At 39.0% G+C, this 11905-nt stretch overlaps 1 protein-coding gene across 1 annotated transcript; it reads left to right on the forward strand.

Moving 5' to 3' along the window:
- Window positions 1-1764: 1764 nt before the first annotated feature.
- Window positions 1765-4568, forward strand: LOC110017812 (protein CHUP1, chloroplastic-like). Its single transcript, XM_020714924.1, has 4 exons — window positions 1765-1783; window positions 1900-1964; window positions 2045-2776; window positions 3362-4568. The coding sequence occupies exons 2-4, from the start codon at window positions 1950-1952 to the stop codon at window positions 4211-4213; spliced, it is 1599 nt and encodes a 532-aa protein (XP_020570583.1). The 5' UTR covers window positions 1765-1783; window positions 1900-1949; the 3' UTR covers window positions 4214-4568.
- Window positions 4569-11905: the final 7337 nt, after the last annotated feature.

An 11905-nucleotide genomic window follows, 5' to 3' on the forward strand; every position in this document is an offset into this window, starting at 1 on the left:
CCCCTCAAGTCCGGGGCTCGAGTCTCTTCAGACACATTTGGTCTTAAGGAGGTGGTATCCATGATATATATATGTGTTGCGTACCCCAGCCTGTTGGTTGACATCCATGGTATAAGACCCCTCAGGTTGGTGAAATTATTGCGTTCACGCACTCATTTACCAAAAAGTGTATGTCAGTGGGCCCACTTTTTAATTTTTTTTTTTTTTAAAAAAAAAAATTTAATGGACGGCGCACACGACGTCCGCACGCAATAACAGCTCCTCAGGTTGGGTGTTGAATTTTCTCTAACACAATTGACCTTAAGGAGGTATTCTCGAATTGTTACACATTAAATGTGGTTGGAGGCCTGTAAAATAGCCTCTGAATATTTTTTTTTAAATAATATATATATATCTTCTTTTAATTAATGAGGCTGAAAATCTTGTATGAAGCATTTAATGTTCTAACTAACCAGCCAGAGAAGGGAAGCTCACAATTAATATTTGGCACATAATTAACCTCACACGGGGCAGCCGATTGTACCACAGGATGGAAAGTTTGCATGCTTACCCCACAAGTCCTATGTATTTACATATTGATCTTTTATATTTGCACTTACAACATTTTTATATTAGAATTTATGCATGAAGATATATATTTTATTTTTAAAAGGCATTTTTTAATGAAATATTAAAGATTTGGAACACTAAAAAATATAAAAAATGAAAGCAACACCCGTTCTCTCTACCATCAAAGTCACGGCCACTTAGGGTGTAAACGAGTCAAACCGAGCTCGAGCTGCCCTCCGCTTCAGCTCAAGCTTAATTAATTTTATAGAGTTCGAGCTCGACCTGAAGTCTATGAATTCAAGCGTGCCCACGAGCCAATTTGTTTATTATATATAAAAAAAAAGAATGACATTAATTTAAGCTAACTTTATAATAATATTTAAAATAAAGAATTAAAAGAAAATAATAAGAATTCACTGCTATACAATACAAAATATTATTTTTTAAACATTTTTAATACCTTTAAGATAAATCTTGAAATTTAATATATTTTTAGCACATTTTGTATATTAATATTTTTAAAAATGAGACGACTACACAAGCTAACGAGAACGAGTTGAGTCGGGGCTAGCTCGAGCTTGGCTTTTTAGATCATCAAGCTCAATTTCACTTGTCTAGCCGAGCCCGAGCCAGCTCAGATGTCTCGCTTACACCCTTAACTTCCACCCACCTCTTTGCTTCCAATCCCGCCACATCAAACCGAAGAGATGTCCCCAAAGTACAATATGCATGATTTGAATTCACGACTTCATGTTGAAGTAGGACTCTCTTAACCACCATATCACTGATAAACGCGCTCTATCATTTACCGTTTAATGAATTTAACAGTGCTCGATGATGCAAGGAATGAAATTTAGATATTAAATATGTAAATTAAAAATTTATAGTGTTATGCATGTAATATTTTTTTTTTCTTTCTTTTTAGTAACATACTCATGAAGGAGGAAGTAGCCAAACCAGATGGTCAAGACAGAGACTTAAATGCAGGCTTAAATGAGCCAAAGGAACCTCCTTTTTATATCCCCACGGCTCCGTCATGTTCCTTAATCTACTCTCTCTCGCCCGTTCAATCGCCGGCGAGCTTTCTTCCTCCTCTTCCGGCGAGCCCTTCTGCTCCTTCATCTGCGTTACTCTTCCGGTGAAGGGATGCGGAGAAGCAGTCCATGACCGGACCGAGAAAGGAGGTGAAGTCCTTTATATTGAAAGCCGGCTCCCACACCAGCCGCCGCCAGCGGTCGTTCTCTCCCCCTCCCCCTACCCCTCCCCCTCCTCCTTCAGGTCCTCTCTTTCTCTACTGTATTATCATTCGATTCCATGGATATTGAGTTACTGATGCTTCTCCGTTTTCAGACTTGGAACCGGAGCTCGGTTCGTCTGATGGAGCTGTTGATGAAGAGCTCATGATGGAGCAAACTGTAAGCTTTATTTTCTATGTAAAAATGGTTTCTTTGATCTGGTTTTGTTTTCATGTTTTGAGTCTGTTGATTTGAAAAAGGAGGAAGATTTGTCCAAGATCATCAGTCTTCGCGCTCTGGCGAGCGAGGAAGACGACGACGACGACCAGCTTGTTCAGGAGGAGTCTGAAACAGTGCGGGAAAACATTCCAGCTGCTCCTGCTCCTTTAACAGAAGACTTTGAGATCAACGATGCAGCAGCCATGGAGGAAGAGATTAAGAATCTTAGGGATTTGGTTCAGTCGCTTCAGGAGAGGGAGATTTGGTTGGAGATGAAGCTTCTGGAGTTCCATGGCATGAAGGAGCAGGAGGCATCAATGAGGGAGCTTCAGAATAGGTTGAAGATAAGTGCGACAGAGATGAAGCTGCTTTCTCTAAAGATCGAGTCTTTGAAGGCTGAGAACGAGAAGCTCAGAGCCGAGGCTTCAGATTATAGCAGAGCTGTTTCAGAGCTTGAGATTTGTAAAAAGAATATCATGATTTTGGAGAGTAAGTTGAGATATGTTGGAGAGCAGGCGCAGGAGAAGATGGCAGTGCTTCATGGAAGGGTCACTGAGCTTAGAGAGAAGGAGAAGAAGGATTTGGAGGATGATTTGGAGGTGGAGAAGAAGCTGAGATTGTTTAATGAGCTAGAAAATGAGGTCTTTGAGCTTCGGAAGGAGAATTCAAGGTTGGCACAGGAGAAAGTAGGGATTTTGAAAAAGTTTGAAGCTGAGCACTCACTCAATGCTTCAGATCTCAGAAGTCCAGATTCTGTTCTCAGGACCTTAGAGGTAATATCCAAATCTTACATTTTCTTTGAGAAATTTGTCAAAATGATCCTAGGCTCTTTGTTGGGGTCAATTTTAGTCCCACAGTCTAAAAAAAAACATAAATTTAATCCATAGGCTCTTTTAAATGAGGCTAAAGTAGTTATGATTGAGGACTATTTCAGCCCATATTAAAAGACATTGAGGACTAATTTAATATTTTTTATGAACTTTGATGCTAAAATGGGCTCATGTAATTAATCTCATGTAATTAATCATAGGATCATTTTGGCATTTTACTCCATTTTCTTTAGAAGCCTTTACTTACATGCCACACAAATTTTATGTATTTACACATCTAACACCTATACCTTCATATTTAAATACATGCATGCCACTCAAATCTTTAATATCACAACAAAAATACCACCATCATTATCTTTTTTTTTAAGTGAAATACACATTTTGATGCATAAATTTATGACACGGAGGTATTATAAATGCAATATCAAACTTTGGATGTTACATATATAAATACATAAGAATTGTATGGTATATATGTAAATTCAACTTACTGGATGTGTGAACTTGTTTAACTTTGCAATTCAGCTATGGAGATTGGAAGAACAAAATCAACTGAGAGAAGAGAATGAAAATCTAAAGAAAAAACTGGAACAGCTTCAGAGTGATCATTGCGAAGATATCGAAGAGTTGGTTTATCTTAGGTGGATCAACGCTTGCCTGCGGTATGAGCTCAGAAATTATCAGCCTCCTTCTGGAAGAACAGTAGCAAGAGACCTGAGCAGAAGCTTAAGCCCCAAATCTGAGCAGATGGCTAAACAACTGATACTCGATTACTCGAATTCTCATTCAAATTCGAACCGGTTGAGCTCAATCGACTTTGATTTGGATGATTGTTTTTCGCAGACATCGAGTGAGGAATTTGATGAAGCTTCCTTAGACTCTGCAAAGACTAAATCTACTAAGTCGAGCAAATCAAAACTTTTCCGCAAGCTTAAAAAGCTCGTGCTGCCAAAAGGTCGCAACGAAGAGAAGAATGAAACAAGGGCTTCATTTGGAATCACTTCAGGTTTGTCTATAGAGAAGAAGAAGAATTCAACAGGAGTGGAATTTAATGGTGATGAGAAGTGGAAAAGTAGAAGAAACCATTCTCATGATCTAACAAGGCCTTCTTTTGATATTCAGAGTTTAAGTAGGCTCAATCTGGAAGAAGAAGGTAATGGTGGGATGCATGAACGCTGTAATTGTGACATTGGAGCAGTTTATGCTCATAAGAGGATGATTTCTTTGGATGAGAACTCACCATACAGCAGTTCTGTTGAGAACGAAGAAGTTGGCGATCCGACGGAGGACAAACTAAAGAAATTCGCTCGAGTTTTTAAGGATTCTAAGGGATCTCTAAGGTCTAAGAGGCTATCAGCATCATCAAGCATTGTCTGATTAATGAGGAAATGTAGGAAGGAGAGCTACTTTCTTGGTGTATATGTATTGGGACCAAGTATATATACATTGTATAATTAGATAACTGGATTTTCCATGGAAGTACTTTAAAAGATCGAGTTAAAATCAGCATAGCTCAATGGTCATTCTCTCTGTCTCTCTCGCGCAGAATATACTTATCTAGATAGTGTAAATTCATGGGCAATTTAGAATCCAACATATTTAAATTCCAACAGATGAATTTTGGTATAGTTTCTTTTAATGATGTTTTGTGTTGGGGCAAACTTATTTTAATGTAAGAAACTTTATTGGAAATAGAAGTGGGCTAGAACCATGGAAGATCTCTGTTGAACTGATTTTCTCAACTCTGTATTGGCTTTTATGAATAAGTGATATGATTACTGAAATAATGAATTAGTTAATGTAAGATTTAAATATGGTTATTACAATAATGAATTCATTTACTCCAAATTTGAACATCAACCTTAGTTGTATGAAAATAGTTGTAAGAATGATTTAGGTTTGCAAATTATGCTATATAAGTTGAGAGGAAAGTTCTAGGTGATCCTTGGTGGTTGTAATAGAGAGAATGATTGGGATGCCATAAAGAGGGATGGAGATAGAGAGGTAAAGAGATAGAAAGTAGGAGTGTGGGATGATTGTGGAACCCTAGGAGGGGAGATAAATTAGACTTTTGAAATCTTAGTTAATTTTAATTACTAATGCAGCATGAAAGTGAGTAACACAAATATAAAATTGAAGTTACAGTTAAATGATTTGTAGTCATGCAAATAACTGTGTAAAGCAAGCACAAATAATATAAAGCAAGTGAGATAAAAAGCACAAAAATTTTATGGGGTTAAGCCACCAACTTAGCCTATATCTACTCCTAGCTAATACCCATTTAGGGAATTAATACCTCAAAGTTCTATCCAACTTAAGCACAGTCTTGCTCAAGGTGATTATAATCGCAATGTAAATTACAATGATAATTGCCACATTAAGCCAATGTCCTAGATAATGAAAATGAAAATATAATCTACATAAATTCAAATTTTCAAATTTTTGCTAAAAGAAAACATTTTTTTTATAAATAGTGAACCTACAAACAATTTTGATTAGCTTACAATAATAGTTCTCTTGCAATGTATTGGCAAAGAGAAGCCTCACACTTTTGATAATTTAATTTCACTTTACATAAACCTAAGCAATATTCTGAGAAGTATGGAAAAACTTTAATATGACTTAAAAAAAAATAAAGCTTTTTACCTAGATTTCCACGACAAGTTTATTCTGAAAACATATTCAAGTGATTTTTCAAAAACAGGTTCAATATCCTACAAACAGTTATTAAATGGACTTTACAAATAGGATTGAAGCAAAACACAAAATGATTTAAAAACTAATATGAAAAGCAGATCTGAAGCAATTCTTGAAACAGATTTGATGAGCTCACAAACTATTTGAAAATAACTCAACTAATTTTTAAACTGAAAAAACACTTCAAAATTGATGAAGAACACTTTGAACAGCTTGAATTTCAGATTTCTCTACATAGATTGTGATTTAGAGTTTTTTTTTGAGTTTTCCTTAGATTTTCCCCTTTGGGAAACCCTAATCTAGTTTGACATTTCATTAATTTTAACTAGATATAAATGGTTTATCTTTGCAACTCGTGATTAAGTAGTTGTCAAAATTAAATCTTAATTTAGGTCATCAATGTGAAGTCATTTAATGTGAAGTCATTTAAAATTTTGGTCTTCAATGTGAACAACTTTTCGTCCTCAATGTGAAGTCATTTAAAATTTAGGCCATAATTCTGTTGGGAATTTTATTATTTTTATCATGTTTAAGACCACATAATTTTATTACCCTTAGAATAAAATATACAATGAACAAATTATTTTGTTATTGGCTGATGTAAAATAAATATTGCTCAGATAAATCACGCAATTTATTGATATGACATGTACTCTAATCACAATGACTTGGAGTCTATCTCATAGATTTTGGGCTTATAGACGATCAGATTGAATGATTACTCTCTAAATTTGTCTCTGCACATATTGTCCCAAACTATTTTAATGCAACTAATATACTACCGTTTTAACAATTTATGGAATACGAGGATGACAAACTAACCCACGTATAGAAGATATATGCCTACTTCTATAGTTCTAGATTCCAAACTTCTGATAAAAAAATTCTCTTCCCTTACAGGAAAAGAAAACACATCAGCCTGATTACACCAGCCATAATCAGGAAAATAATCCTTGATCCTTAACTAGTCAATCCTTCTCCATCCTTCTATCATCCTCAACACTATTCATTTTTCCAACAACCCTACAAACGTTTTCAACATCTCCCAATCAATTAAACACGATCATGATATGATCCAGAAACAAAACAGCGAACAAACAATGAATAAATTGCAATAGAGGGATAGAGTTGAGGGCTGATTTTACTAATACTAATAAAAGCAAATAAGATTAAATGTTGATCTACTATTCGAGAGTTAGACTGTCTCTCCACAAATCCTAGACGCCACTAGCAACACTACCAGAAAAGAAAAACTGCAACGAAAGAAAACATAAAACAAGCCTCAGACAATCAGCCCTCCTAAATATTTCTCCGCCAATTAAACAAGATCATGATATGATCCGGAACCAAAACAGCGAACTAATAATGAATAAATTGCAATAGAGGGATAGAGACGAGGGCTGATTTTACTAATACCAATAAAAGCAAACAAGATAAAATGTTGATCTATTGTTCAAGAGGTAAATCGTCCCTCCACAAATCCCAGGCGCAGCTAGGAATACCACCAGAAAAGAAAAACTGCAATGAAACAAAACATAAAACAAACTTTAGACAATCAACTCTCCTAGCCCTCCTACGGTTTCCTCCTCAGTTGGCTAGCTAGCCTCGTGCAATTTCCCAACCAATGCTCCCTGGATCAATTCGCAAGGCTCCCATGTTGCTTCATAATCTAACGAATCTTTCCACTTAATCAGTGACTCCTTTGCTCCAGCCACTAAGCGCATGCCTTCGACCTCTAAGTGTTTCAGAATCACCTCTGTCCTCTACCAGTATCAGAGGTAGTGAAGGTGAGGGTGCATGATCTCCAATAGCACATCTCAACTGTGAAACATGGAAGACTAGATGTAGTGTTGATGAAGGTGGTAACCTTAAGAGGTAGAGCTTTAGCTTCAACTAAACAATGTCCTCAGGTTCAAATTGTATCTCTCATATGTCCATCCACTTTTCTCTTCATGATCTGTTGAGCTCTCACTAGATATCTCTTGAGCTCTGTCAATATCATGTCCCTCTCCTCTACTAGAGATTAGTGTAGTATTATGCCCATAGTGTACCATGTAAGGTGGATCACACCCATACAAAATCATGAAAGGGGTCAGCATGATACAAAGTATCATACCAATATTCAATCCACGCAAGCCACAAGGCCCTAAGCTTCAGCGCCCCCGATACAAAACAACGCAGGTACGTCTCCATACTTCTGTCGACCACCTCATTCTGGCCATCAGATTGGGGATGATATGTTGTGCTCCTCTTAATGACTGTTCCTTGTAACCTAAATAGCTCCTTCTAGAATTGGTTGAAGAACACCTTGTACTGTCTTATACAATAGATTCTGACACTACGCGAAAGCGAACCAATTCTCGTATGAACACTATAGCAATAGACAACAGTGTAAGTGTGTTGTAGTAGAATGAAATGTGCATACTTGCTCAGACGATCCACTACCACCAAGATCACGATAGACCCTTGTGATCGTGGCAACCCCTCTATAAAATCCGGCTTCATTTCTTCCCAAATCTTCTCCAATAAAGCTAAGAGTCTTAATAACTCTCCTAGCTAAATGGACAAGTATTTGTGTTGTTCGCACAAATCACACTTTGCCGCCATATCTTCGGCTCTATGCATCCCCACCAAATAAAGTTCTGTCGATAGAAGGCTGTATGTCTTATTTACCCCTAAGAGTGCCCTAATGGCACTATCGTAAAACTTACGCAATAGTTTGGGGATGTACTCTAATTCCCTCGGCAACACGAACCACCTCTGATAAAGTAGTTGTTGCATTCTCAATGCACATCCAGGATGACTATCTGATCCTATAGCAACTCTGCCTGTATTTTCTACAGCCCTTCATCTTGCTTGCTCTCCTGCCTTAGAGCTTCCCATTCTAGGACCAAGGGTACCAGTAAGGCCGCTAGTTGGGCTCAACCTTTCTCGACAGTGCATTTGTGGCTTTATTCTCCTGTCCTTTCTAATACTGAATCTCAAAAGCATATCCCAACAGCTTGGATAACCACATCTGATGCTCCTTAGTCACCATTATGTGCTCCAATAAATACATTAAGCTCCTCTAATTAGTCATGACTAGAAATTGTCATCCCAACAGGGAGGGCCACCACTCTTAAATGGTCAACACAACAATCATCAACTCCCGCTCATACATTGGCTTTGAGCCTCTCCCTAGCTATGAGCACCTAGCTAAAATAGGTAATTGGTCACTCATCCTACATGAATATCGCTCCTAATCTGTATCTTGACGCATTCGTTTCTACCACAAAGGTTTTACTGAAATCCGGAAGTGCTAGTACCATAGCACTGATCATAGCTCTCTTCAAATGTTAAAATGCCCATGTTATGTTTCCACTTCTCCCCACTTAAAATTGTCTTCCTTCAACTGCTCCGTCAGTGGCCAGACTATCGTGTCGTATCCCCTCACGAATATCCAGTAATATCCGCTGAGATCCGGGAATTCCCTTAATACTTGAAGTTCCTTGGTACAGGTCAGTCCACCATAGCCTCCATCTTGGATTGATCCATTGCTACTCCTGCCTTGGCCACCACGTGTCCTAGGTACTGCACCCGTAACTGTGCAAAGGAACACTTCTTCAAGTTGCGTACAACCAGTGCTCCCTCAACTTCTCCAAGGCTGTTGCCCGGTACCCCACATGCTCTGTCTTTGTACGACTGTAGACCAAAATGATATCGAAGAAGACCCGGATGAATATCCTGAGGAAAGGTTAAAAAAAAAATTCACGTGGGACTTAAATATGGTCTGAGCATTGATGCGGCCAAATGACATGATCAAGGACTCGTAATGTCCTTCATGTGTTCTGAACATTGTCTTGTGCACATCGATTGAACCCATACCGATCTGATGATATCCTAACTTCAAATCAGTCATTGAGAAAATGACTATCCCATATAGCTCATATAGCAACTCATCAATCATAGAAATAGGAAATTTGTCCAAAACAGTTTCCTTGTTCAAAGTCAAGTAATTCATGCAAAATCGCCAAACTACCATCTTTTTACTTCACCAATAGGATTGGATTGGGAAAGGGGCTCACACTGGGTCTGATAATCCTGGCTTCAAGTATCTCCCGGATCAACTTGTCTCTCATCCTTCAGAATCTGAGGATACTGGCATGGTCTGACACCGATAGGAGGAACACCCTCTTTTAATGGAATGGCGTGTTCGTGCTCTCTCAAGGGAGGTAAACCACTTGATTGCTAAAAGATGTCAGTAAACTGCTTCAGGAACTGTCCCCTTAGGAGACTGCGAACTCGGGATCTAGAATCTCCTCGATGCTCTACAACTCCACCAAATAGCATAATCCCGCTTTCTGTATCGTCTTAACCATGGTTTTAAGCGAGGCCATAGTTCTACATAAGCTAGCATCTCCTCCGAGCACCATCTTCCTACTATCCACCTTGAACTCCATCGTCACAGATTTTCAATCCACCTTAATCTCCCAAAACACCTGCATCCACTTTATCCCCAGACTTACGTCTGTGCTGCCCAAGTCCAAGGGAAGGAAAGCCACCACCTATAGGTCATGTAGCGTCAGAACCAATACCTTGCAAATTCCCCAACTTTTCATTCCTTTCCCCGTCCCCATAATGACACCAAAGCTCCACGTATCTACCAAAAAACTCTAAACCTAACTGATCTGCGACCTGATTTGAGGTAAAGTTATGTGTGACCCCATTATCCACTAATACCACAACCGACTGCCCCCTGATTCGTCCTTTCGCATTCATAGTGTGCCTCAGAGAAAATCTCACCAGTGAATTTAAGGAGACCTCCGCTACATCCAAATGCAGAGACTCATCTTCCTCCACCACGTCTCCAACTCCTCACCGTCTGTCTCCTCCCTCATGAACTAAAAGGATTTGAAGTGTACGCTCCTTATGGTGCTGGCTTGGGGCATATTTCTCATCACATAATCCTTTCGCTCTTTTATCCAACACTTCTACATCGATGAGGCTATTGAAATTGCCCCTGAGACAATTCACCGTTTCTTCTCGTTTGGCAAATCCTTCTGAAATGAAACCGCCTAGGTCCTTTGTGTCATGGTCGTCGATGCACTCTTGTAGAATCCTCGTGGTTGCACCCTTTTTTGGTCTTCTTCACTTTTTTCTTTTCTTCCATCATCTGGGAAAGCTCCATCATTTTCCTCAATCCACGTGATCTCAATGGTCGGATGGTCATATGGATATCGGGCTTTAGGCCATTCGAGAAGTTCCCCTCCAGTCATGCTGTAGAAATACCTTTCAGCCAACCTGACAAGAGCTCAAATTTCTTCTGCATTATGTGATCTTCTCCTCCTGATTTAGAACATAGAATTACTTGTGTAGGTCTCTTTCCCAGATGACTCGAAAATATTCCAACAAGCAATCTTTAAATTTTTCCCATGTATGCCTTGGGTACCTAACCTCTATCAACTGAAACCATGCTAGAGCCTCTCCCCCCAAACATAATCCTACCGCAATGAGTTTCTCTTTCTCGATCAACTTATTTACTGCAAAGTATCGCTCCACCCGATACACCCACCCATGTGCATCCTCCCATTTGAAGATCGGCATATCTAGTTTCCTTACTCTCGCATCTCCACCCTAACTTCCTCTCTCTCCAACATTTCCGTCATGTGTCAGGGTGAAACTTCGTCCTTCAATCATAGTCATACTCTCTCCCACTTATCTCCTTCCTTCGTCATGCTCCTCCGTGCCCCTTGCAGCACCCCTCCTCCGTGCCCCTTGCTTTCATTCTCGTTGCCATCTCGTTCAATCTCTTTTTCTTTTGATGTGGCCAAAGATTTTTTAATTAACCCTTGATTAGGGTTTACAATTTGAACCATTGGCGGGATCTTGAATTGCATCTCCAATAGCTTCTTCATCATTTCTTCCATGCTCTTGCATCGATCATCAATTCTCTATGGGAAAAAACATATCCTCCATGGTGGCGAATCTTTCTTCCCTTCTCAATCTGATTTGCCCTATTTCTCCTTACAAACACATTCACTTTCTTTGTTGTCATTCCTCAAAGATCTTGCTCTGATACCAATTTGATATGATCCAGAACTAAAACAAAGAATGAACAACGAAGAAATTGCAATACAAAGGTAGACAAACTCAAAAGAGGTCTGGTTTTCCTAATATCAATGAAAGCAAACAATATACAACATTGATCCACTATTCAAGAGGTAGATCGCCTCTCCATAAGCCCTGGATGTCGCTAGGAACACCATCCAAACAAAACCTAGACAATTAGACCGCTGAAATACTCTCCCAAATCCATTCAAACTTTCCTCCCAAAACCTCGATTAGCGATTGTGTGGGCCACGGGTGGGGGGGGGGGGGGGGGGCGGGCCGACG

The sequence above is a fragment of the Phalaenopsis equestris genome, unplaced genomic scaffold (assembly GCF_001263595.1).
Source record: "Phalaenopsis equestris unplaced genomic scaffold, ASM126359v1 Scaffold000002, whole genome shotgun sequence".
Taxonomy (NCBI): Eukaryota; Viridiplantae; Streptophyta; class Magnoliopsida; order Asparagales; family Orchidaceae; genus Phalaenopsis; species Phalaenopsis equestris.

What these genes read in the sequence shown, in the direction of transcription:
- LOC110017812 (XM_020714924.1), top strand. An exon ending in CTGTTCTCAGGACCTTAGAG is followed by an intron (nt 2,777 to 3,361) that starts GTAATATCCAAA and finishes TTTGCAATTCAG; the next exon opens with CTATGGAGATTGGAAGAACA.